This window comes from Molothrus ater, chromosome 7, assembly GCF_012460135.2.
Source record: "Molothrus ater isolate BHLD 08-10-18 breed brown headed cowbird chromosome 7, BPBGC_Mater_1.1, whole genome shotgun sequence".
Lineage (NCBI taxonomy): Eukaryota > Metazoa > Chordata > Aves > Passeriformes > Icteridae > Molothrus > Molothrus ater.
The window spans coordinates 36,098,362-36,126,351 of NC_050484.2; the positions used below are offsets into that span (position 1 = coordinate 36,098,362).

General features: G+C 40.2%; 1 protein-coding gene across 3 annotated transcripts in view; it reads left to right on the plus strand.

The window, feature by feature from the left end:
* MBD5 (methyl-CpG binding domain protein 5) overlaps positions 1 to 27,990 on the plus strand; it is a 127,611-nt gene that overhangs the window by 59,860 nt on the left and 39,761 nt on the right. Inside the window, exons 3-6 of one of the 3 annotated variants that reach the window (XM_036386466.1) lie at positions 8,779 to 8,915; positions 14,559 to 14,753; positions 18,445 to 18,502; positions 26,681 to 27,368. In XM_036386466.1, coding sequence (XP_036242359.1) covers positions 27,256 to 27,368 — 113 coding nt within the window. In that variant the 5' untranslated portion in view covers positions 8,779 to 8,915; positions 14,559 to 14,753; positions 18,445 to 18,502; positions 26,681 to 27,255. The remainder of the gene's footprint in view (positions 1 to 8,778; positions 8,916 to 14,558; positions 14,754 to 18,444; positions 18,503 to 26,680; positions 27,369 to 27,990) is intronic. The other 2 variants (XM_036386464.1, XM_036386467.1) reach the window with 2 other exon arrangements.

Here is a 27,990-nt window from a genome sequence, read left to right on the forward strand (position 1 = left end):
TTCCCAGGGTAGCAGCACCGGGGCAGCCACAGCTGCTCTGGCACCCTGTGCCAGGCTTTGAGACTTCTTCTGCAAAGCCCAGGCTGCATTCAGGGTGTGCTTGCAACAGATTTAGAGCTTGGTGTGGGTTTGGGGTTTGGACCAAGGCAATTAATTCAATTAACAAAGCAGAAGGGATGTTTGTGCTGTCACATCAATTGTGCCATAGTGATGTGGTTCCATCGAGTGGGGAGAACCACTGATGTAAAATATTTTGGGAAATAGGTACAATAATAGCCCTTGATGATAATTTGGAGAATGGGAGAGGACAGTGTTATTGCAGGTGAATTCATGTTTTCTGTATTTAATGTTACTTTGGACAAACAAACCAAAAGTCTCTTAGGGAAAAACCTTGATTTTAGCTGCTCATTTTTATCTGCTGCTGAAATACTTGAAGGGGCTGAGGAATAAACTTTTTTACCCTCCTGGGTTCACCATCATGTGCTCAGTTGGGCTGACCTGCAGACCTAAAAGCCAAATTATTTGGTGTGTCCATCCAAAACATTTTCATGTGTGTTTTAGGATAAATTCTTACATTGAGCAAGTTTACACCACTTTGTAGTGAAGCCCTAGTATGCAAAGTGAGCATCTGCCTGCATGAGCAGATTCTTAATTCTGGTGGCTTAGCAGAGGACATGGTTATAGTTCAGAAAAGAAATCATTCAGGAGCCTGTATCTGCCTTGTGTTGACTCTTTGTAACCTGACTTGAGATTTACTAATTCAGTCCTTCCACTAGTACCAGTTAACTGTTACCTGCAAGGACCTGGGCACTGTTATTTGAAGCTGCTAATGAAAAAGTATCAAAATAATAGGAATAATAATAGGAATAATAATAATAGGAATAATAATAATAATAATAACAATAATAATAATAATAATGATGATGATGATGATGATGATGATGTCATCGCCATCACCATCATTATAATTATTTATCTATAATATAGTCTCTATTCTATTATATATTATATATTATATATTATATATTATATATTATATATTATATATTATATATTATATATTATATATTATATATTATATATTATATATTATATATTATATATTATATGCTATGTGTTATGTGTTATATATTATGTGTTATGTGTTATAAGTTATATATTATGTATCATATGTCATATATCATATATATCATATATTATATATTATGAGCCTGCTAAAAGCTTTCGATGGTGCCACGGAGCAGGAAACTCACCTGATGTAAAACCTGATAACTGATGATGTTAAAAGAGTCCCAACAGGTGCACAGATCTCAGTTCATGGAAAATTAAAGATGCTCTTACTGGTTTTCAGGCTATCTTGATATTAGGGAGAAATACTGAACTTTCAAGGAATAATTCTTGTTGTCCAAACGAAATGTTTCCATCTGTTCTCTGCAACTGAGCAGGAGCTGAAATAGGCATTTTCTGTGCTCTGGTGCCATTTGCAGAATGGCTTCATTTTGTCTTTATGCTCAAAACCACGTTTTGCTGGCATTCCTAAGACTTTGGATGCTCAAGTGAAGGTCCTGGTCCTCACACTTGCTGATCACATTCATCCAAAGAAGGGGAAAAAGTAGAATTCCAGTTTGAGGTTATTTTAGGTCCCAGTTTTGTTTAGGTTTGGTTGCCACTTTTGCACATTCACACATTCCAGCAAAGCAGATTGAAGTTTTCTCCCCTGGCACAGCGCTGCCATCACTTGAAAGGTGCTTTTAAAATCCCACCAGGTTCTTTGTGCATGGAATTACTTTCAGCCTTGAATTTTTTCAATCTGATGGGACCATTCAGATCCTTTAAATTGGGCTTGGTTTGGATCTGCTCAAAAAACAGAGCCCAAACATTCTGAAATACAGGAAAGGCTGATTGGAGAGCAGCAGCTCACAGGGGTCATAAGGTAACAAAGAAGTTTCTGGGTGAAGCCATGTCCAGATGTTGTATTTCTGTTTTCTGGTGTGGAAGACAGATCCCAATACAGATCCCAATACTTGGGTGACATTCCCAGTGTTCCTGCCCCTCAAGGTCCTGGCAGATCACAACCAACTACCCGGACTTGGCATGTCCAGCTTGTTACACATCACACCAAGGCTGCTGCCCAGAATTTGGGAAGAGTTCTCTCAGAGCTGCCAGGCTGAACTCAGCTTTGCAGTGATGCCTCAGGTTTATCTTTTCTATTTTTCAGGCTCTGTGCTGCTTAGAGAAAAGGGATAATGTTTAAGGGATGCTGAGCTCTGTGCACAGAGCAGGGAGACAAAACAATTCCTGCTCCAGCTGGGCACCAAGGACAAATGAGCCAAATCTCAGCCCAAGAGCACAAACCCCGTGGGCTGGAGAGAGAAAAACAAGCAGGGTGGGACTGCAGGGGCTAAAGCTGGAATGGGACAATGAACTGCAAGGTGCAAATGGAGCAGAACTGATCCCAGGGACAGAGCCCGGGAGCGCTGGTGCATTTTGGGGCCATTTGGGTCGATCTTGGGTGCAGCCCTGGCTGGGCTCTGGTGCTGCCCAAGGTGGATCCATGGAGGAGATGCTTGGAATGAATCCCTGCTTCATTCTGGGACTCTGCCCAGCTTAGGACACCCTTCTGAAGGCATCAGCAGGAAGCTGAAGGATCCTCACCCTCAGCTCACCATTGGTGCTGAGCTCCTGGATGGAGGTGGAATCTTCTCCTCTCCCACACCGGTGGTGCCACAGGATCTGATTGTCCAGCAGTTCCAGCCTGATGTCATTCTGTGTCTGGTCACTCAGAATTTTAGACTTTCTGTGTTAACAGACACGACATTCAAGAAAACACTACATTCAACCTAAAGCCATTGAAAAAACTTCCAAAATTAAATAGTAAAACTAAAATTACAAATATGTCATTTAAATAGAAACATGTAATATCACATAGTAGAAAACATAAAATTTAAAGTGTCAAAATATAGTAATATATCTATAAAACAAAAGTTGTAAAACAAAAACTAGTCCTCCTTCTTCATAAGTTTAAATAGTATTATATAATTAAATTTAAAAGTCCCCATTACAAACCACAAATAATTAATTATTAAGCTAAAATAAAAATAAGTATAATTTCTTAATTAAACAATTTATCCTTAAAAAACCTTATAAAAAACACAACTCCATTTTTTACTTTGTTAACATAAAATACTATAGAACTCACAGTTTATTAAATTGTAATATAAATAAAAACTAATAAACATCTACATCCAAACAAAAGATACAATCTCACACATTTAATCCCAACCCCAACTAAAAGAAAAAATAAAACTAAACATCAGTTCTGGAGGAATTTCAAGTTTTTCTCTCTGTCTCAGACTCTCCTTGGGAGATGGAGTCTCTCATCTGGAAGCTCCCTTTAACCCCTTCCTGCCAGACCTTTGAATTAGGGAAGTTTGCAGGTACAGGAGAGGAAACAAAAGCTTCAGGGGTCAGAAACTTCGGGTTTTATTACACCTGAAGCCAGAAAGTGCAAAAAAACAGGCTGAGAATGAAGGAACTGGGACACTTTAATTGTGGTTTCTGTGAAGGAGGAAAAATTCAGTCATTAAATTGACATTTTGCAGTTCCCTGTTCCTGGAGCCATACAAAATGGTAAGGCTGTAATGTTATTGCACTTATATTTTAATTATTAAATTATTGTTATTATAATAATTAATCTAATATTTTAATTATTTTAATTATTAAATTAATATAATTTAATTCTTAAGCTAACTTAAGCGAGGCATTTAAAATTGTTCAACTTCTTGTATATTAGAAGTTCCTTTAGCTTGAAAGGGGAATTTTTTAGTCATAGAGAAAACTTAATATAAAATAATGAAATAAAAAAGCAAATTGAGGTTTAACCAAGTTGTCTGTTGACTGCTACTGAAAGTCTTGTTCTCAGATCCTTTTCCTTTGTGTGCTCTGCTGATGTGAAAGTCCTCCAATATAACTTTAAAAATCTGCAATTCAGTTATTCCTGTTGATGATTTGCTGTCAAACACTTGACACCTTTAAATCCTTGTTTTTACTGTGCTTTTCCCCAGTGACATTTGGTACATTTGTCATTAATAATATTTAATATTTCTCTTTGGCCTTAGTGCTGTTGTGATACATATTTCTAAAAATCAGAGGAATATTTGATTATTTAGTTCCATACCTTAAAACCAGGACTTCATAAAATCTCTCAAAGCTTTCTGAAAACTCATTCGGTCCTGGGCTAAATTTTGATAGAATTTTGAGCTCTATTTCTGAATAAATAAGAGAGATATTTTTAAAATGATCAAACAGATTGAAATAGTAGGGCATTTTTATATAAATATAGACTCAGGAGTGATCCGGTGTGAATTACATTAAACTCACTGGGGAACCATCCATTAACCTGAGCGAGAATAGAATCAGAATTCCAGAAACTGAATTCTGCTGGAGGAGCCCCGGGCCTGGGGATTATTCAGATAATTTCCTGATACTTTTATCAATGCATTGGGCAATTAGTTGTGCTAATTAGCAGCATCACTTTGGAAGAACTGCTTGGAGGGAGTGGAGTGACAAGGACAGAGCAGGCAGGGATGGAACTGGAACGGAATTCCTTCTTTGTGAAAATTCATTGGGAATTTTCTCAGCCTTTCCAGCTTCAGGATAATTTCAATTGGAGCCTGAATCCAGAGCAGAGTCTCCTCTCTGCTCAAATGGCGGCATATGCCCTGCAAGAGAGTTTAAAATAATCAAGATTTGCCAGTTATGGAGATTTGCGCCAAGAATTTTGAAGTAAAAAGTAACAGAGTTTAGAGAAGTTTATGTTATTTTCTTTGGGGAAGGATTGAATTTTAAACAATGGCATAATGTCATGTCTAAAAGAAGACACTTTATTATGTGATGATAAATTGTCATGAGGCAAAAATATAAACTGTTGGTGTGCTTGCTGCATGAAATTTCTTCTCTCCTAATGAGTTTGGAGTTGGGAGAAGAGATTCCTCTGGAAGTCCAGGTATCCTTTTCTTCTCCTCATGCTGTGGGTGTGTTTATCCAGGTCTTGGTGTGTCACAGACACATTTTATGAAAAATCCTTTCCTTAGGATTTTTTCTCCTGAGAAGCTGAGAGGCCTCAGGGACAAAATGTACCCAATGGTTATCTGCTGCTGTGGGATGCAACAGGAGCAAAATGTAAATAACCAATGGTTATCTGCTGCTGTGGAATGCAACAGGAACAAAATGTACCCAATGGTTATCTGCTGCTGTGGGATGCAACAGGTGCATCTGGGATTGGGCTCATGTGGTTGTTTCTAATTAATGGCCAATCACAGCCCAGCTGGCTCGGACTCTCTGGTCAATCAAAAGATTTTATTATCATTCCATTCCTTTCCTTGCAAGCTTTCTGATGAAACTCTTCCTTCTATTCTTTTAGTATAGTTTTAATATAACATATATCATAAAATAATCAATCATCCTTCTGAAACATGGAGTCAACATTCTCATCTCTCCCCTCATCCTGGGACCCCTGTGAACACCAGCACATTGGTGGAGTTGTGCACCTTGTGGAGAAAAGGAAAAAGTTCTGACCTTGGGGTCAACACAAATGTATTTATATACAATAATCTCAGTTAGGAGATAGAAGTGAAGATATTCCGGTGGGTTGAGTTAACTTTTCCTATGGAGGAAGTGTTCCTTTGATGCCTCAAGTTTGGCTTTTCTATGTTTTCAGGCTCTGTGCTGCTTTAGTGTAAAAGGGATAATGTTTAAGGGATGCTGAGCTCTGTGCACAGAGCAGGGAGACAAAACAATTCCTGCTCCAGCTGGGCACCAAGGACAAATGACCCAAATCTCAGCCCAAGAGCACAAACCCCGTGGGCTGGAGAGAGAAAAACAAGCAGGGTGGGACTGCAGGGGCTAAAGCTGGATGGGACAATGAACTGCAAGATGCAAATGGAGCAGAACTGATCCCAGGGACAGAGCCCGGGAGCGCTGGTGCATTTTGGGGCCATTTTGGTTCATCTTGGGTGCAGCCCTGGCTGGGCTCTGGTGCTGCCCAAGGTGGATCCATGGAGGAGATGCTTGGAATGAATCCCTGCTTCATTCTGGGACTCTGCCCAGCCCCTGCTCCAGGGCAGCCTGCTCAGTGTCACCAGCAGTGTGGGAGCAGCAGGAGCAGCAAGGAGGGCAGGAGGAAAGAGTGGACGCTGGGCTGGGAGACAAATGTGACAATTGTTTCTCTTGTTTAGGTTGTTTTACCACATATCTTCACTTTTGGGGGATATTTATATTTCCTATGATAAGGCTAAAGTAGAAACACTTGAATAGAGAACCTGAGCACCCTGACCCATGGAAGGTGGCACTGGGGAAGGGGATGGGGCTGGATGGAATTTCAGGTCCCTTCCAACCCAAACATTCTGGGATTCTGGGGTTAAAACAGCAATTATTTGTGACCATGGAGTAATAAGAATTGATTTTTTACCAATTCATTCTTTTGTACTTTTAGCAACATAGGAGAAATAGGAGGAAAGGCAAATTGGCATTATACAGACCTCAGATTCTTTGTTTATCTTCTCCGCTCTCATCAGTTTCTCAGTTATCTCTATATTAAATTAAAGATCAGTGAAGGAGAAAAGTTGATTGCATTTCCATTGTGAGCCAGAAAACAGCAGTGCTTGTACACCAGGTATGCAAAGGGGCTGAGGGAAACAAATGAAGTTTTCAAAATGCTGCGTTACAGATGAATGAAAATAATTTGTAAATTATTCATCAGATTTAATTCTAAGTTGTTTTGAGAAAACTGAAGTAAATTGGGATGTGTGATTGTTGAAGAGACCTTTGTTCTCCAGCCTTTAGAGGTTTAAATCTTGAGAATGAACTTCTTCAAGATGCGGAGACTGTCCAAACTGCAGGGAGAGGTATCAGCTACTCAGGATTTACAGGATTGAAATATTGACTCAACTGATGGCTGATATTTTTTCCTCTTGCAAATTAAAACTCCTTTTTTTAATTTTTTTTTCCTGGAACTGGAGACACAAAAAACCAGATAATATCCCTTCTTACACCTTGTGTGCTCAAAGCAACAACCACTCAAATGACAGCACTGCCAAACCTCTGAAAAATGTTCCTTATATCTTTATATCACATTTGGAAAGTAAACATGTCAGTACCTTAGCCTTATGTATATATCACATACATAAAGGAAATGTAGCAGTGTATTTATAACAATGGATCACAGAATTCACAGAAATGTGATGGTTTGTTGGCCTTCCAGCTGATTGCTGAATTAACTTCTCAGCAAGACCTGCCTGGTTTTGGGTGTTCCTTTGAGCTCTCACGTTGTTCACGTGGTCCATGGTGTTGTTAGGCAGTTACAGTTCATTTTCTGAAGTTCTGTTCCTCTGGCCAACTTGTTGTCATACACAAGCCCAGGAAAGGCCATATGTTCCTGCAAAGGTAGCCTTGGAAGGTGGGATAGCTGCTTCTCCTTTTCCTTCTGCCATCTGTTCTGCTTTAACTTCATTTTCTCCACATACCATGTCAAGCAAATACTCAGATAATAGATGGGAATTCTAATCAGTATGGAAGCAGGATTATTGTTGCCAACAATAGCCAGGTATTCCGATTTTTTTAGACATTTCCCTTGCTCTTTGGCGTTGTAACACTTAACATTTAGAATTAGGAAACTGTAAATAAATAAACATTATTTTTATTTAAACCACAAATACACTGAGATGTTCCCATGAACACAGCAGAGATTTTCAGAAATAAAAAGAGCAAACATCCTGCATTTCTCCAAGTGCCTGCTGCTCTTTCCACTTGGAGTTTCTCCTTGCTGTCCATGTGCCACCCCTTGCTGCTCCAGCCCAAGCATTCCTGCAGCCACGGGGATTAGGGGAGGATCTGGGTTAAGACTAATCCAGAGAAATACACAAATCCTGGGCTGATCCAGGAGGGACTCAGGGAGCAGGAGCACAGGCATGAGTTGTGCCCTCTGACAGAGTGAGGGACTACACCTCAGCAATTCCCCCTTTAGGAACTCCCTAAAACTCCAGGGAAATTGAAGAGTAAGGAAAAAATCAGAGTTTTCAGGCTTTCTCCCGAGGAGACAGCAGAGCCCTGATTTAGGCCAGACCTGAATTGAGTCTGAATTGGGGAAACCTTTAAATCCTGTGAGCCCTGTGCTTACTCCAAGCACAATCATGTATATAATATGTATTTTCATATTTTCACCCACTTTTTATGCTGCTTATAGGAATAAAATTAAATGTAAGGCCGTGCTTAGACCGAGGTCATGATTTGCCATCACTTGTCAAGTCACAGGATTCTGCTTGGTTTAGGGGGAAAATCTACAAGGCATTTGGGAAAAAAAAAAAGTCTGCAAGTCTGTAACCTACTTTCAATGGTTCTAAACTACTTTGGGGGTTGTTATATTAATTTATAGAAATGTCCATGTGTGTGAGTATATATAAAAAGAGATGTGTGTATAAATAAACAAAACTGGGCGTCTTTTTGCTATTTTAGTTCTCTGAAATTTGGTGGTGGATCTTCTCAAGAATATCTCTTTTTAAAGTCCTTTCCTCCATTCTCCAGCTGTGTGGGCTCTGTTTTTACAGCCCTAAAATCTCTACAAGTGTAAAGCAGGGGAGGATGCAGCCAGACCTGGACTGTGGGGAGCTCTCCTGGTTCTGTGTGCATGGGCAGTGAAGTCAGAGATCCTTCCAGAGGGAATTTAGGAACAATTTCCCTTTCTGCAAATCCCCCTTTAGCAAAACATCTATTTTATTGCAGGAAGAAGAGGCTTTATCACAACAAAACGGGCAAAAACCACAAAGACTTGAAGAAACAGCACTTCTCTAATTCTTCCCAAAAGTTCCCAGAAGCACCAAATCCTAAAGGATTACACCCACCAGTCTTCCTGATTTCAGGTGGGTGAATTCTCTCTCTGCCTCTCTTTCTGAATTTGGGGATTCCTGGAATGTCCAAGGCTGGGTTGGACAGGGCTTGGAGCACCCTGGCACAGTGGAAGGTGTGGAAGGTGTGGGATGGGATTTATGGGATTTATTTCCCTTCCTGTTATCATGGTAGTCTTAGAGGTTGTGGGATTTTACAGTAGTTGGTTATAGTTTAAAGTAGTTATAAGATTTTTTTGTTACAAGGTAACATATAACTTTCTAATTCAATGAACAGTTGTTACAAGGTGTATTTTGGTTTTTTAACCTATTACTTGTACTTATTTTTACGGCATTGTGGATATTTTTATTCCATATATTGGAACAAAATGGGTTCCATATATATTCCATATAATGAGTTTTTGTTACTTTGGTACACCTACATATATGTGTGTATATATACATATATCTTCTATTACAACTGTGTATATGTGTGTGTATATATATATATACACACAATATATATATATACACAATATATATATATATACACGCATATCTATACTTCTGTTACAACTGTGTATATGTGTGTATATATCTATATCTATATCTATATCTATATCTATATATATATATATACATATCTATACTTCTATTACAACTCCCAAACTCCTAGCTTGCTTAATTGCAATTACAATTACTGTAATTGTCTATACAGCCACACCCCTACATTATAAACCCTTCACCATCTTATCAATAGTTTCTCACTTAAGGTATATTTGTTCTTACAACTATAGAAATGTAAGTTTATGATTTTTCTGCTCAATGTCTGTGTATTCTATTTTTACATCAATCTAAGGTTGCAGATCAAACTCTTCAGTGTCTCTGGAAGTTTCTATTTTTCTGATTCCCACACATTCCCACCCAAACCAGTCTGGGGTTCCCTGATTTCTCTGAAATGAAAGACAATGCAATTAATAATTATAATTTTGTGTGACTTTTTCCCTTAACAAAATAACAAACACTGTAAAGAAAATCAGACAGAACTGGATGCTCCCAAACAAAAGCTGCTGCTGTTATTTTCCAGCATGGAGCTCATGGCTCTAATTTGGAATTAACTGGTTGGGAGGAGAGGTTTTCAGTTATGCCACAGAGTAAATGAGAAAAATAACATAAGAAACAGCCAATAATCAAGTTGTTTGATTTAGAAGAAATGCATTTAAAAGCTAAAGTAAAAAGAGAACTGGCTGACTGCCGCCCTCTTTTTTACTCACTTGTGACAGCACACAATTAAAAAGTTCAGTTTGTTGCTCGTACAGGAATAACAGATTTTGGTATTTTTTATGTTTACTCACAAAAAGTATCTTTAATTTTAGATCCTCCAAATACTGTAGTTGTAAGAATATTGTTTGTATCTGGAGAGATTAGATGGGGACAGGATTTTTTTAATCTTTTAGCGCAGATTTGTTATGTAAATAGGAAGCTCACAAAGGAAGGAGACAGCAAAAGGCTCTGAAAAAACAGATGTGTCTCCCCCTGAAATAAAGCCACCACTGGATTCCTGCAACTTTTTGGGAAGTTTATTGTTAGGGATGTGCATGGAATCAAAAAAAACCCCAAATTCTGTAGTCACTGTGTAAGTCCATTTCCATACCCTCAGTACAGATCATTTTATCATGAATTTATTGTTGCTGTTTAATTTTGGTAAGTTCAAAATCAGATTATTCATTTAAATGAATTCTTCTGATGCTTTGCTGTGGATTTCTCGAGGCTCCTTTCCCTGCTGTTCCTCCAGTCCTTAGCACTGGCCATGTGACCCAGATTTTTTAAGCCCTGCTATGACTTTAGGTTTTATTCTTGGGCTCTTTCATCCATCTCTTGGAATTGTTTCCAGTAAATTAGAGTTTTACAGTGGTTGCTGTGATTAGCATTCTGTGCTCATGGGGAATTCTTCATAAAAATGTCTCTGATCAATACCTTTCAATGTGTTTAAACATTAATGTATAATTTTGTATGAAGAATGTTACATCTATAGTGGAATTATGATCTAAAATACATTTTTATGCAAATTCTTTAATGGTAGGTTATACCATCTTTCTATCTGTTTTTGTTACTGTGAAGATAAATTATAATTATATGAATAACCTGCATAAAATGGTTGTGTTTTTAAATACTTCCATTCAGTAATATCTGTATATTCAATAATATCTATGGACTGAATGTTCCTTGTTGATACAGGGTATTAAAAACAGGTAAACCCTCTACAGAGCCTAAACATTGATATTTTCTAGTGTCCCAGTGCTTAAGAAAATCTAAATATATCTTCATCATTTAGAGGGTGTCATTTATGGAGTCATATTGGTTGGGGAAGGACTTTACAGAGTAAATAATTTTTATTTTAAGTAGTTTGCATGTGAAAAAAACCCATTCCTGAAAGGCTCTGCCAGGTTTGCAAATGCATTTTGAGACAACCAAGAGACTTTAATGCCCATTTTTTACAAAATGCTGGGCCCTAATTTGCACTGAAATTGGGAAAATCGGTTGAAAACTCAATTAAACTGGGGACACTGGTGAAATCAGTGAAGCCAAACTGCAGGGTTTGCTTCTCAACTTCATTAAGACATTTAAATAATCATGGGAAATACTGTATTTGGTTTCACAGCCAATGCACTTGGTGACTTTCGTTGTCACAGGGTGGTGTTGCACCCTGTTTGTTTGGCTCATCTGAAACTTCTCACTCCCATTCCCTGTCAGGCTTTTCTGTGGCAGGAGAAGGTTTTAACAACAGCCCAGACCTTCACTGTGATGATAAATGGCTTTCAAAGAGATTCCAAAGAGGGGATCTGAAAATCAGAACTAATTCTTCCCATCTGCTGAAGGATTCAGAAATCAGTGATTTTGCATTTCCTTTTAATGAAGATTTATTTGGGGAAAAATGTGAAATGCCCAATTCTTGTGAATTTGATGCCTAACTGTGCCTGTGCTGAGTCCTCAGGCTCTGGGATCTGAGGGTTTCACTCTTTGGGATGTGCCTTTAACCTGATGAGCTCCAATCCATTCCACCTCTGGAAAAATCCAAATTATTGCCTCCAGTCCTGGGCAGGCTCCTCTGGGGCTCAGAGGGATCAGTGCTGGAGGCACCTGGCCTCTGGAGCAGCACAGGGAGGATGGAAAGGGCTCAGGAGCAGGCAGCTGTTAGGGAATAATGAGCCATCCCCTATATTCCTATAGGGAAAAATGAGCCATCCCCTATATTCCTATAGGGAAAAATAAGCCATTCCTATAGAGAATAATGAGCCATCCCCTATATTGCTATATGGAAAAATGAGCCATTCCTATAGGGAATAATGAGCCATCCCCTATATTCCTATATGGAAAAATGACCCATTCCTATAGAGAATAATGAGCCATCCCCTATATTCCTATAGGGAAAAATGAGCCATCCCCTATATTCCTATAGGGAATAGTGAGCCATTCCTATAGGGAAAAATGAGCCATCCCCTATATTCCTATATGGAAAAATGAGCCATTCCTATAGGGAAAAATGAGCCATTCCCTAAATTCCTATAGGGAATAGTGAGCCATTCCTATAGGGAAAAATGAGCCATTCCCTATATTCCTATAGGGAAGAGTGAGCCATTGCCTGTATTCCTAAGGGAAAAATGAGCCATTCCCTATATCCCTATAGGGAAAAATTATCCATTCCCTATATTCCTGTAGGGAAAAATTATCCATTCCCTATATTCCTGTAGGGAAAAATGAGCCATCCCCTATATTCCTATAGGGAATAACGAGCCAAGTCCAGGCTGGATGGGGTTTGGAGCTACCTGGACTAGGGGAAGGTGTCCCTGCCCATAGCAGGAGATGGGATCAGCTGATCTTTAAGGTCCCTTCCATCCCAAACTGTTGGAATGTGAGCCTCTCTGAGTTCCTCACAGAGAGAGAGGTGAGTGCAGGGCTTGAATTAAAGCCTTCAGAGAAATTAAGATATATTAAGCCACACAGATGTGAAGTAGCGAGTGTAGGTTTAAGTTTTAAGTGCAAGTTGTAGTTTTAAATAAGTAGAAATGCATTTTAAGTGCCTTAAGAAACTGTGTTAGCTAGTAAAGACCCTAAAGCTCAGTTTAAAGTTCAGTAACTTAGTTCCAGACTTAACAGAAAAGTAGCAGAACTTTGCTTGGGTCTCTAGAACAGATTCCCAAAGCCTTCTGGGATTCTGTGATCCAATAGTTTCTTTTCCAACTGGGGATTCACCAATGTCCTGTACTTGAGCCAAGGCTCATTTATAGCTCATCATTTATAGCCCATCATTTATAGCACATCAGTGGATCCTTGCAAGTTTTTGGGAAGTTTATTGTTAGGGATGTGCATGGAATGAAAAAACCCCCAAATTCTGTAGTCACTGTGTAAGTCCATTTCCATACCCTCAGTACAGATCATTTTATCATGAATTTATTGTTGCTGTTTAATTTTGATAAATTCAAAGTCTGATTATTCATTTAAATGAATTCTTACGATGCTTTGCTGTGGATTTCTCGAGGCCTTTAGAGGAAGCTCCTTTTCTTCTGCTGGTGGAACCATAGTTTTGGTTTGGAAAGCCAGGTGTCTGCTAAGGAAGGCAGAGCCTCCCTTGAAATGGGAAATGTAAACCCCCTCCCTCTGAATTGTTATAGTATTTGATATTAAAAGGCTCTCAGGCAAAGATATGGGAATAGGAATAACTGTTCTTTAATAGGAAAATTAAAAATACAAATGCAATAGTGCAAACAAAAATAAAACTACTGCCAGAGTCAGAGCAGGCCCTGTCCCCCTGTGTGTCAGGTGGTGGCACAGCCCCATCCATGGGGGCTCAGCCCTCCTGCAGTGCCAGCTGTGGCTCTGCTGGAGCAGGGATCCTGCTCAAGGGGGGAGTTTTCCTCTGCAGCTCCAGGGCTGCTGGAGATGGGCCTGGGCTCCCTCTGGCAATGCAGGGCAGCAGAAGCTGCTCCTCTGGGAATGCACTGGGCAGCAGAAGCTGCTCCTCTGGGAATGCAGGGCAGGAGAAAGCTGCTCCTCTGGCAATGCAGGGCAGCAGAAGCTGCTCCTCTGGGAATGCAGGGCAGCAGGAAGCTGCTCCTCTGGGAATGCAGTGGGCAGAGGCTGCTGTGCTGTCCCAAACCTCAGATTGTACCCAGGTAGGAATGCTTGGCTCCTCCCCTGGGCAGAGCATCTCCCAATGGGATGATGGAATTTTATCAGCCATTCAGGGACACTCAGTGGCCGCAGTGGCCGTGGACAGAAGATAATTAATAATTAATGGCCCATGAACAGCAGAGATCTCCTGAGGGAGGATTGGTTGTGGAAGAGATAAAGAAAAACCTGCCCAATGAACAGAGGATAACTGCCCCACCTCTAACAAAAATAAAATACACACCCAAAGTGTGTGAGCTTCTACCTCACCAAGGCCTTTTGCAGCATCACAGCTCCAAAACTCATCTTTTTGTCTCTAGCTGGAGGTTTTTGTGTGGATCAGTTCAACTCAAAAGGCATCTTCAGTTCCAGTCAAAGCCATTCCTTAGAAACAAACCTTGCTTTGTTTATGCTACAAAGCAATTGTGTAGGGGCTTACAAAGCAGTCAGGACAAGTGGAATGAAAACCTCTGGCTCATTGTTTTAACTGAAACCCTGTGATTATCTCAGCAGATGTAAGTGGGGTGCAGGAGTTCCTCGCATGAGGGGTGGAGGGAGGCAAGGACCTGGCCCCAATGGACATAGCCCATCATCGAGAGCACCACAGGAGACTGTCTAGAGCAAAGCTCAAAGTGCAGCAGCAGTTCTAAAAAGCCTAAAAGATCCCCAAGATAACTTGAAGCAAGACCATGAGAAGCAATGTAGGTGAGTATTCTAAGGAAGCTGTGGAATTTTTGGTTTTTTGGGAGTTCTGCAGGGCAGTGGCGAGGTTTTAAGACAACGTATTTGAGGCAACATTAAAAAAACCAAACAGAAGATCAGCCATCTTCAACATTTGATGGTGCTGAAGTAGAAAAGTAAAGAGCTCAGCAGTTCATGCCTTGGTGGAAGGTAGGCAGTGCACCCAAACATGGACTTTCAGATAAGAGAACAAAGAAAAAAAACTTTCCAGACCTCAGTTTAAGAGATTGTATCCATCCAGCATGTGAAGCACAGCATTTTAATGGGGGAAAAACCACCATTTTGTGCTGCTGTGATTCAGATGGAGCATTAGTCATAATTGGGAGGAATGTATTTTGACATAATCAAACAATAGAACTCCAGTTCTCTGTTGGAAAATCTGCAGCACCATTCCTGCCATGGATGGTGGTGGAGGAGCAAAGTGGAGCTGCCTGAGGTGGAGCCAGGCCTCTCCAGCACAACATCAAATCAAATGCTCTTATTCTTCTAGATTTTCCTGATCAAAATACAAGGTTACACCATGTCAACAACCAGCAGATGGGGAAAAGGAACGTCCTAGGAAGCTCAGAGAACACGCTTGGAAACGGAGCTATAAATACCAGGCTAATTCCATAGCTTTAAGATTTCTCCAAAGCTTTTTTAAATCCCTCCAGAAAAGGCTGAAGAGATCCCTAATCTGAAGTGGCCCAGTTGAAGGAATGTGTGTGGTTTTATTTTTAAATAAAGTTACTTCTACAATAGTGTTGGGCATCTTAGTGAGTCGCTGTGCAATATTTGTTGGATCAAAATAAGGATTTCAAACACATTTTCATTCTTGCCAGGACTTTTTTCTTCAGAGGAAAGGTGGAATTCTGTCTGATCCCCTCTGAACTGATGTGTGCAGCATTCCCACAGGATCATTGATGGCCACAACTCATTTGGAATCCCTTTTTTGAGAGCTGTCCCTGATTAGGGAGAGCTGACACAAGAGCTCCCAAAATTCCTTGGTGGAAATTTTTGTAGATTTCTTCTTCCCTGTGAGGGTGGCGAGGCCCTGGCACAGAATTCCCAAAGAAGTTGAGGATTCCTCATCCCTGGAAGTGTCCAGGATGGAGGAACATGGGATAGTGGAAGATGTCCCTGCCCATGGGACACCTGGATGAGCTTTAAGGTCCCTCCAACCATTCTGGGATTTTCCTTCCATTGGAATCTCTTCATTCCTTAAAAATACCCCAGAGTATCTTGGTGTGTCTTCGCTTTTGGTGAGCTCAAAGGCAGGAGATGTTTTGCAATATTGGACCTACTCCTATAATTAAAAAAAAATTAATACTATAAAAATATTAAATATATTTAAATATTCTTTATTTATTTAAAAATAAATTTTGATGTTTATTTATTAAATTTTAAGAAATAAATATAATTGAAATTTGTATTAGCCAGAGGAATGCAAAGCAGAGCAAACAGCCCGTGCCAGATTTAGAAATCAGGGCTCTTAAAGAACAGCTGAAAGGGTTGGGTTTGTTTATTGTAGGAAAAAAGGGAACACTGTAGGATGGGCAGAAAAAAGAGATAAGAGGGTTTTATCAAAGCAGTGGTGGGGGTTGCTCTGTAGATTAAAAAAACCCGAAAACTAAAAAGCAAGTTCAGGTTGCACCAAGTGTAATTTAGGAGAGATGGAAAGAGAAAACAGGCCAAGATGTTTTTTTGTTTTACCTTATAACTGACTGCAAATATGGATGGAAAACTGGGATATTTTACCTGTCAGTGTCAGGAAACTTTAAAAAACACACTAAGAAGGAGCTTCCAGAGAAAATTTCAGTAATTTTGACTTTCCCCACTGGCCATGGGCTGAGCATTTTCCTCTCCTGGGATCCCTCTCCATTCATATCCTCAGTTTAATCGTCACCTTAATTTTGGGATTCAGTTTGTCTCATTTCCCTGCAAACCTTTTCCATCCATGACAGCACCTTTTAGTTACAGGTGTGCAGTAAAAATGAACCAAAGGACTTTTGTTTTCTTAAAGAAAATGCTTTGAAAAGCTTTTATTTCAAACAGAGGAAAATTTGGGTTCAGCAGCCTTTGGAAGTTGGAGTCCAGGAGCTGCTGCAGAGGAGCATGAGAAATAAATACCTGCAGCACCAAAATTAAATATGTTGTGATGAAGAGCTGCCTGAGTGCTTCTTTGCCCACATTTCCCCAATAATTCACTTTTTGGAGCAGAACATCCTCAATATCTGTGTTAGGCAATTCCAGAGCTGGTTTTGGGGGCCCTGTCAGAGAATAAAGAACTGCTTGAGTTGTGAGTTGGGATATAGATTGTCCTTCAGCTGGGATGAAGCAGTGCATTTTCCATGCTCTTATCTTTTTTTGGAGCTTTGTTCTCAGCTCTTGGATGTGCTGCATCCTTAAAGGCCGCATGGTTTTAATTTCTGGGTGCCTTACTCTCATTTTTCTTTCCCCTGCTTTGATGAGCTGGTGGAATTCTCTTACTCTTGACTGTGATTCACCCTTTTGTGTAGCTCCTTCTGAAGAGAACCAAACATTTTCTGTCTGCTTTGGGGTGATTCCTCATGCAGGAAAATCAGATTTTTCAGAGCAAAGCCAGGGATTCCTGGCAGGGCAGAGCTGAGCATCACCAGCAGGTACCACCTTGCTGTGCATTAAAAATAAATGTATCATGTTTAGATAAATAACATCAACAAATATGCATATAAATATGTGTATATATGAAATAAATGTATCATGTTGGATAAATATTATATATATATATATGTGTGTGTATATATATATAGTATATGTATTATATAAAATAAATGTATCAAGTTGGATATATTTTTATATATATATATATATATATATATAAATATATCCAACATGATACATTTATTTATCATATATACATATATACATATATATATATATATATATATATATATATATATATATAAATATGTATTGTATAAAATAAAGGTATCGTGTTTGGATATACATAAAATATATGTATATATAAAATAGATGTATCATGTTTGGCAAATCCCCTCCAAGGAATGTTTCACCTGCTCTGAAGCAGGGAATGTTTTATCCTAAAATCAGCTGGTTAATCTCCCAGGAGCCAGGCTCCACTCCTCACTTTATTGGCTGGCCAAGGAAATTTATCCTTATTAAGGTGATGGTGTGAACACATCTGATCATTGTTATGTAAGAATTCATCCCCACAATACACAGACACCAACTTTGAGACACTTTGCTCCTTTTGGTGGGCTAAAAATACCTTGGCTTGTTGAAAAGTAATTCTGAGTGAAGGGGTCGGGGCAGCCAGACACTCCTGAAGCACAAAATTTTATTTAAAAGTAGTAGGGGGTGTGTACAGGCAACACTTTTGGTCATTTGTGTTGCCAGAATTCAGATTAAATGGAGTAAGGCTGATTTTGTGAATAGAAATCATCCACTGACAGTTTCTTAAATATTAGATTCTTTGTGATGTTTGATAGAAATGAAATGTGTACAAAACAAGAAGTGGAAATAGTTGCTCCATCGTTTGTCCTAAGAAACCTTTCTAAGTGTTTAGAAATATGAAGAAATAATTGAGAGTCATTTAATATTGGAATCTGAATGTCCTTAGCGGGGTGTGTTGCTCACTATTGCTTATTTTTTGCTTTAACTGATTCTTTTCCAGCTTGGAGTGAGCAAGATGAACAGAGCCACCTTCAATCTAATCCTTAATGAGGAAAAAGGTCAGGATTTTTTCATTTTCATCTCAATCCCCTGTCCTGCTCTTGATTAGTACATTAAAAATTACTTTCTATGGGCCTTACTGCTTTCAAAGGTTTTAAATAGCAAAACAAAGGTGATGTTTTGATGGCAGGGTGAGCAAGAATATTTTTAAATCAAATGGAGAATTCAGGAAAGAGCTGACTCAGAGCAGAAAGAGGGGCTGGAGAAGGAAAGGTCATGTATACAAATCTTCATCAAGATTGATTTAAAAATGATTAAACTCATAACTAATAAATCTCTGCTACAGCAAGAAGGAAACATTTGGCATTTAAAATAATTAAAATCACTTTAAAAAAATCCTTGAACTTTTGCATCTTTTTTTTTTTTTTTTCAGAAAAAAGAGAAAACTCTCTCAAATAAAATAGTGGGGCCAAATTCTCCAAATACTTCTACATTCAAGTAGTAAGTAATTATCTGCTAATGGAGAGATTAATCAGATTTTCACGGCCCAGAGGCAATCCAGACTCTCCAATATTATTCCATTTATGCCAAATAAGGCAGGAGGGTTTGCACTGAGGTGTCTGAAGAGCTGATTTTTATTGTTCCCATATATTTTTTTAATACCTTAAGTGTATTTTCATCAGGGAATTTGCTGAGCAGAGCTACGTAATTCAATAAACAGTTGAAAAAGGGGCACTTGGAGAAAAAATTCCAAGGGCCTAAAAATAGTACAGTCACATGATCACTACTTTGGCACAAAAGCATAATTTATGGGTTTAATTTGCAATCTTGCTACAGTTCTGACATTCTCCTGCACAGGAACTCGGGCTGAATAATTCAAATTATTGAAATATTGCTCCATCCTCACCTTCAGGTGTCTGATACAAAGGAGGTTGATATTGTTTCTTGAGACCTCTGCACTGAAAATATGGGAGGATGGGTTTCATTTTTGCCATTTATTTCTTCATTTTTGGTCTCAGAATTAGTGGAGTTTTGGGCCTATTCAAAAATTGTTGTTCCAGCGCTCGGAGCCTTTTCCCAGATTTCCAGGAATCTTGATTTTTTTTTTCCCTGTTTTTTAATCTGACTGAATTTCCATGGCCATTTTTTGAAAATGTTCTGTTCAAATATATTTTTTTCCTTTTAAATTCAATCTTTATTTTCCCAAATTTCCATTTCCCTGGTAACCTCTTGAGTCAATAATGTACAGCAGAGCTGAACACTTACAAATAGTTATTTCCTCCTCAATTTCTGCATCAGTTTATTAGATATTTTCTGAACATTCTCTGTCAAAGATTCCTGAAATTCATATAATCTTCATTTTAAAAGCATTGCAGAACTGTGCTGAATAATACCAGCTTTTTGGAAGGCTGAAACATGAGAATTGAAAGAAATTCCCTCATTTCTTTATCCAAATTCCCCTAAAATAAAGTGGATGTGAAGCTTCTCCATTCTCATTAACATATTCCTGATAATATTCCATTCAATAATATTCCCTAGGAAAGGCTGGGATAACAGTGACATCATTCTTAGCTGATTTCTGGTGTACACCAAATATTAACCCTAATTTTGACAAAATCTGAGTGCTGCTGTCGTGCTGACACAAAGTAGGTCTGGGTCACAGTTCTGATCCATTCCCCTTGGAAAGAAAAAATTCCATGTGGTGGAAAGCCTGGAAGAGCATCCTCAGTGTCCCTCCATGGGGTGGACTTAATAAATAAATGTGTTATTAAATTATAAATAATTATTCATAAATCCATAGTGAACAGCCAGGGATGAGCATTAAAAACAAAACCCTTTTATTTCCTGCCCTTCCTTTTGGCTTTTTTTTTGTGCAAAGCCTTTCAGAGATCTCTGTATCTTGGGAGGATGGACTTCATCCATTCCTTCATTGGAAGTGACAGCCTCAGTTGCTCCCAGCTTTGGGAATTGCACAGAAAAACGGGCTAAAAGAAGATTCTAGGGAGAAGATTTTAGGGATTGGTGCTGCCCACGAAGGAATCCTGCTCCTTCCCAGCTCAGCCCAGTTGTCCATTGCCTTGGATGACTTTACTGGCACAATTTAATCCCCAAAATTGAGGATACTCTGATTTTTCCCTGGTGGGAAGGTATCTGATTTCTATCTAATTACTGATATCAGATTTCTAATTACTGATACCAGATTCCTATCTGGTCACTTCGAAGCACCCTGATCCAAAATGCTCCAAGGAAGGCGATTTATGTGACAAGTTCCTAAGGATCAGCTGGATTCCATGCAGATAAATCAGATTTTCTCCATAAAAATAACTTTCTTGTTGTTTTATAGTGTAGGGCTGAAGTGACTCCTTTGGAGGCTTGGGAAAATGAATTTCCCATCCCTGTGCTGGGAGCTGGGGAACATCCAGGGGGCTCCTGGCTCTGGAGGACAGGGCCAGGAATTCCAGGGGCCTGGAATCCTTGTGGATTTTTTTGTTATTTATGGATATTTATGGAGTTTGTTATTCATGAACTCACCCAGATGGCTGCCAGGGAATCATCCAGGTTGGAAAAGGCCTCCGAAGCTGAGTCCAACCTGCGGCCAGTCCCCGCCTTGTCACCAGCCCAGAGCACTGAGTGCCACATCCAGGTGATGCTTGGACACCTCCAGGGAATTATTTTATAGAGGGGTTCAGTCCCAATCCTGAAAAACTCCACGGCATCAAGAGTGGTGTAAAATAAGAGACCATAAACCTTGTTATAGATCTAAAACTGCTTTAAAAGACAGAAATAATATCAGAGCTGGTTGGACTGTGAAGTAGCTGGCACTGGGGCGATTTAAAATGCTCATTTTAATGAAGTCATTCAGTGCAGAGCAATTTCCTGGTTGTGGTGAAACATTCTTAGTACTCTGTATTTACAAGTGAGATGTGTTTTCAAGATATATCACGAGTATCTCATTTTAATCATGAGTAAACCATGAGTAAATCGTGTGTAGAGCTTTGCCATGGCCCTGGACACCACCCCAAGGAAAAGAATCCTGAAGGATTCAAGGTTTCCTTCCTACTTCAGGCACTTTTGTTTGTTGACTCACTGGCCTAAAAATAGGCCCTCATAAAGAATTCACCACTGATCTAATTAGTCAGGAGAATGCTGCTTTTCAAACTGGGAAAGCATTCCCAAAAAATGATGCAACATTTGTATCTAATTAGATGATACAGGAGAATCCTGGCTAATTGCTTTGATAGACTTAGATTAATAATGTGCAAGTGGTAACTAAATAAAAACTCCTTTTCACTGAGTGCTTTGAAAGTGATGCTTTTTAAGAAGCTAAAATTCCTTATTAATCCTGAAACCCCAGGACTGTGATTTGAGAGCATTTCTCATTTTGGAGGTTTATCACTGCTAGAAAGGAAAAATCTCAGAACTGAGATTGTAATTTGTGTCTCTGAGCAGTGTTTGGTGTTTTTTCTAAGTGTCTGCAATGCTTTCTATCCAAAATGTGGCCATTGCATAGGTGGGAACTGGGATTTGTGCCTCAGAGAGCCAGGCAGGGATTGTGGAGCCCCTTTGTGATCCATGCAATTGTTGGACACTTCAAATTCATGTAAGAAAACAAGCAATGGAGCACCAAAAGTATTTGGAGGACAAGGGAAAGATTTAGATTATATTTGAATAGGGAAAAATTTGTTACTCAGAGGGTTGGAGCAACCTGGGATAGTGGAAGGTGTCCCTGGGGGTGGAACAAAATGATTCCATCATTCCATGATTTGCAATATCAACCTGTCAAAATTTGTCTTAATTGGCTCAACATCCACTTACTAATAAAATAAATATTATTAACATCATATGTAACAGATTGGAATCCAGACAATTAATATCTAATTTAAATTTCTTTTTACATCCCATCGAGTTTTCTGGTTTTCCCACTTGACTCAAAAATTGTTAAAGTAAATATTAGCAGCTGAGTGTGCAAAGAGGCTGCCTGAAATCCAACATTTCAAAAAAAAAAAAAAGGGAGAGAGTCCCATTAAAAAGTGAAACCACACTTGCAGCAGATGAAAAGGAAGGAGGAATTTTCTGTGTGGGGAAGGGGACAGGGGGCTAAAGGGGGGAAGGAATTCTGTGTAGTTTTGCATAGTTCTGCAGTGAAATCTTTTGAAGGATATCCTAATGAAACTGGACTACAAAACAAATCTAAACATGATGTGCTGGCACAGGGCAGAAAGCAGTCACTGCCTTGGATGTGGGAAGCTGTGGTGAGATAACAGGGCTTTCCTGGAGCTGCCAGGAGATTACTGAGGAGAGGGATTTGTTCCATGGCTGATGGAAATCAGCCCTTTGGATTCCTTCCAGTGTCCAGGATCCTTTGGGCTTGGTCCAAAACCCAACTCCTTTGCATCCCAGTCCAAAATACCTCAGAGAGTGCTGGGATGGGGAAGGGGCAAATGGTGCATCAGGAGGTGGTGGGGGGGCTCTGCAGTCACAGAATCCCAGATCCCTGAGCTGGGAAAACCCTCCAGGACCATGGAATCCCAGCTGTGGCCATGCCCACCCTGTCCCCAGCCCAGAGCCCTGAGTGCCACCTCCAGAATTCCTGGGACACCTCCAGGGATGGGCACTGCAAACCTCCCTGGGCAGCCCCTGCCAAGGCCTGGGCACCCCTGCCAGAAGAATTTTCCCCAAAATGCAAAAACGGGACTTGAAGGACTTTCAGGGCTCCTTTTCTGTTGTTGGTGTGAGGAGATTGGGGAACACAAAGTGTTCCCTGCCAGAAGGGGCTGGGGCAGGGACACCTCTGCTGCTGGGAACTGGATTGATGGATATTCCCTTCCGGGAAAAGCCTTGGGGATTCTGGTGCTCAGGATCCCAGAAATGAGGTGGGAAAACAGCTCCAAGGTCCATCCAGTCCCAGCTGTGCCCATGCCCCCAGTCCCAGCCAAGCCCTGAGTGCCACCTCCAGAATTCCTGGGACACCTCCAGGGATGGGCACTGCAAACCTCCCTGGGCAGCTGCAATCCCTGAGCCCCCTTTGCATGGGGAAATTCCTGCTGTGCCCACCCTGGGCCAGCCTGAGGCCGTTCCCTCTTGTCCTGTTGTTGTAAATCTCTGCTCCAGTGGAGCTTTGAGTTGTGTGGTGTTATTAAATTAATTAAATAACACCCAGGGACTTCCCATGTGTGGCTTACGATGGAATTTCAGCATGGAAATTCTGGCCTGCTTTTGATGAAACCTCATCTGCTCCCTCCTTAATCGGGATAAAACCACTCAAACCCCCAAATTTCTGAACTGAAAACCTGAGCAAGCCCTGAACTGTTGCCAAGAGCTCTCCAAATCCTATTTCTGTGTGGCAGCCTGAGAGATTAAAGGGTGGATTGTGACATGACAAGGTGTCCATGGGACATCCGGGTGACCTTGGTGGGGCAGGAGCTCACCAGGCCCCTGTCCCTTGCCCACCCTGGGCTGGCCAGGGATTGCATCCTTTGGGATGCTTAGGATCAGATCCTGCAGAGCAGGGCCAGCCCACTCCAGCAGCCCCCAGCCTGCAGAGAAGCTGAAATCACCCTCACTGAGGTTGGGAAAAGCCTCCAAAGATGGGAATAAATCCCACAAACTCCATTTCCTTCATGATGGAAAAGCCCATTCTTTATTCACACAACTCCTTTTTATACAGTTCTGCTGAGCTCATGTGTGGCTTCAATTGGTCAGGAGCTTCATTGCCAATTACTTTGTTGGTAATTAACAAGTTACTATTCTCTGTTGATTGGTCACTCAAACTCCTGATGCAGGAGAAATTGTTTGTGAGAGATAGTTTTCATTTTTCTATCTAAGGTATAAAAGCAGTGTCTACAGGTGTAAGTTGTTTCTCACCCAGCAATAAGCAAAAACAGTTTCTACAGGTCTAAGTTGATTTTAACCCAGGAATAAGCAAAACCTGTTGATATACAGGTGTAAGTTGATTTTCACCCAGGAATAAGCACAACTAGTTTATATACAGGTGTAAGTTGATTTTCACCTAGGAATAAACAGAAACAGTTTCTATACAGATGTAAGTTGTTTCTCACCCAGCAATAAGCAAAACTAGTTTATATACAGGTGTAAGTTGTTTTTGACCCATCAATAATCAAAACCAGTTTATATACAAGTGTAAGTTGATTTTCATCTAGGAATAAGGAAACTAGTTTATACAGGTGTAAGTTGTTTTTCACCCATGAATAAGCAAAGATAGTTTATATACAGGTGTAAGTTGATTTTCATCTAGGAATAAGGAAAACTAGTTTATATACAGGTGTAAGTTGATTTTAACCCAGGAATAAGCAAAACTAGTTGATATACACGTGTAAGTTGATTTTAACCCAGCAACAAGCAAAAATAGTTTCTACAGGTGTAAGTTGTTTCTCACCCAGCAATAAACAAAACTAGTTTATACACAGGTGTAAGTTGTTTTTGACCCAGAAATAAGCAAAACCAGTTTATATACAGGTGTAAGTTGTTTTTCACCCAGCAATAAGCAAAGATAGTTGATATACAGGTATAAGTTGATTCTAACCCAGGAATAAGCACAACTAGTTTATATACAGGTGTAAGTTGTTTTTCACCCAGCAATAAACAAAACCAGTTGATATACAGGTGTAAGTTGATTTTCATCTAGGAATAAGAAAACTAGTTTATATACAGGTGTAAATTGATTTTAACCCAGCAACAGCAAAAACAGTTTCTACAGGTGTAAGTTGTTTTTGACCCAGCAATAAGCACAACTAGTTTATACACAGGTGTAAGTTGTTTTTGACCCAGGAATAAGCAAAACCAGTTGATATCCAGGTGTGAGTTGATTTCCACCCAGGAATAGATCGTTCTGTTAAGGACCTGCCCACACCAGGGTTGCTTTCACCTGGGAACATGCAAAGTGCCAGCTTGCCTTAGAAGCAGTGACAGGCCAGCTCCTGATATAGCAGAGCAGGTTTGATTTTATAAAGCCTTTCTTTATGGTTTTTCTACCTTACTGCAACATCCAAGATTCCAGCCTTTGGCCAATTTAGATTCCAGCCCCTCAGTGGAGGGGGTCTGGCCAACCAGCTCCTTTTGTCCACAGCCCTGCTTGGAAATACCCTGGTGAGGTTTTTTTTTTATTTTTGGAGCATTTGGAACTTTACATTTCTAAGCAGCACTTCTGAAGGGAATGTTCTGCATGAGGGTACTTAAGGGAATATTTTCCAGGACTATATTTATGCCTCTGTAGTCTTCCTTTAGTGGTCTTGAAGGAAGGAGCTGTTATTACTGTTAAATATAGATGTAATGTGGTGTTATTGCAGAAATGTCTTTATGTTCCATTTCTGGCTTTAAAAGAAAACCCCTTTTCTTATTAAAATCAGTCAGGTCTATAACATTTATTATGTTTTAACATGTTGGCATAATGTTAGTGTTGGGAATAAGGCAGGATTGACACCTGATTCCAAATAAACTCTCCTAATGATGTTGCTACAGCAGTCGTCTGTGTCATCTATATTTGAATTGAGGATTGTTGCCTTTTTCTGGTGTATTTACTGTTTAAATCCCATATTCCACGTTTGCCTCACCTTAATAAAATGTCCAGTCTCAAGTGTTAAGTCTCACCTGGTCAGCTTGAAATGACTATTTTGGGGGAAATGACTCAACTCCTGTCATGAGAGAAAATCTCTGAGGGGAATTATTCCTGAGGATATTCAGATTGTTTCAAAGGTATTCAGAGATCAGTCACTGCTGCTGGCTTTTCCCTTTTTATTACCCAATTTTTTGTGGGATGATTATTTTAATTCAGTTGAAATGCAGGAGGTTTGCATTTTTATGGATATTACCAAAGCCTAGAAGCAGCTTCCTTCCCATGAAATTCATTCAGTTTTCTAAACAATTTTTAAAGGGCATTAATTTAGTCATCTGCTGATGGTTCTGAACAGAAGCATATGTGAAAATATTCAGTGAAAAGATGCATCCCTTAATTCACCCAAACTTCACATCAACTATTTAACAGCACTTGCACTCTTGTAGCTTTTAAGATGTAGCTCAATTACATCCACGTATAAATAGAAAATGCTGGCAGGATTTTGTTTGCTCTGAGCCTTGTTTTTGATGGTTCCATTGACATTTAAAACTTTGATTTGAAGCTCTGGAAATGGCTGCAGCTGTAAACGTCTCCCTGAGTTACTGCACTGGGCTGGAAGGCTGGAGAGGAGGGCTCACTTGTTTCCCACATCTGTATCTTTCAGGCCGTTTGATTGGAGCCAAGGAGTCAGCAAAGAACCTCAAGAAGACAACTTGGATCATGACCAGAAGATAAAGAAAAGAAAACAAAAAGAATGTGGCATATAAAGGGTGTAATACCTGGAGGTATTGGATCTGACTCATATTTATAAAAATGAGACGAGCTTTCACAAAACACAAGTTATCTTAGACAGTCATCAAGCTTGGAGCCATCATGCTGTTGAACTAGAAATTCTCCTTTTCCCCATTCTCCTTTCTGACAGGTAACAAAGGATTGGTGAATTATGATTTTCCCAAGTTGGAAGCACTAATTTTTATCTATATAGTTCATCCTTATGAATATATAAGGAGTTAAACATTGCATATTTAATGTGGATTATAATGGGAAAGTGACTCATTAACCAAAATGGCCACTTTTAAGGACTTGGTTTCAAACTGAGCTGGAGCCTCCCGATGCACTTTGTAGGATTTGGGGGAAGCTGTGCTGCAGGGCCTGCTTTGGGAGGCCAGGATGACATGTAGTAAAAGGATATCACCTTCCTGTTGATATCTCTGAAGACTCATAACCAGAAACAGGAAAATGAATGGTGGGAAGGAGTGTGACGGAGGGGACACGGATGGAGGGCCACCAGCAGTGCAAGTTCCCGTTGGTTGGCAGCGGAGGGTGGACCAAAGTGGAGTTCTCTACATCAGGTAAGGTCACCCCAGGGGCTGGGCTGGGCTTTGGGGCACTTTGGCCAGGATGTGCAGGGAGTTCCTGACTCAGCCCCTTCCTTCTGCTCAAAAACGTCCAGGAGTTGTTCCTCGAGCGCAAGATGGTCTCAGAAGCTGAAGGAGGGGAGATATAGGTGGGATTTTGGGAAGGAATTCCTGCCTGGGAGGGTGCAGAGGGGCTGGGATGGGATTCCCAGAGAAGCTGGGGCTGGCTCTGGATCCCTGGAAGTGTCCCAGGCCAAGCTGGACAGGGCTTGGAGCAGCCTGGGACAGTGGGAGGCTGTCCCTGGGTTGGAACTGGATGAGCTTTAGATCCCTTCCAACCCAACCCATTCCATGATTTTGTGATTCTTTTCCAAGTAAATTTGGGCTGGGATGGGACTCCCAGAGCAGCTGTGGCTGGCCCTGGATCCCTGGAAATGTCCAAGGCCAGGCTGGACACTGGGGCTTGGAGCAGCCTGGGGTGGTAGAAGGTGTCCCTGGGCAGGGGCAGGAACTGGGTGAGCTTTAGATCCCTCCCAACCCAAACCATTCCATGATTTTGTGATTCTTTTCCAAGTAAGTTTAAGTCATGTGACCACTCAACAGCTCCAAACCCATT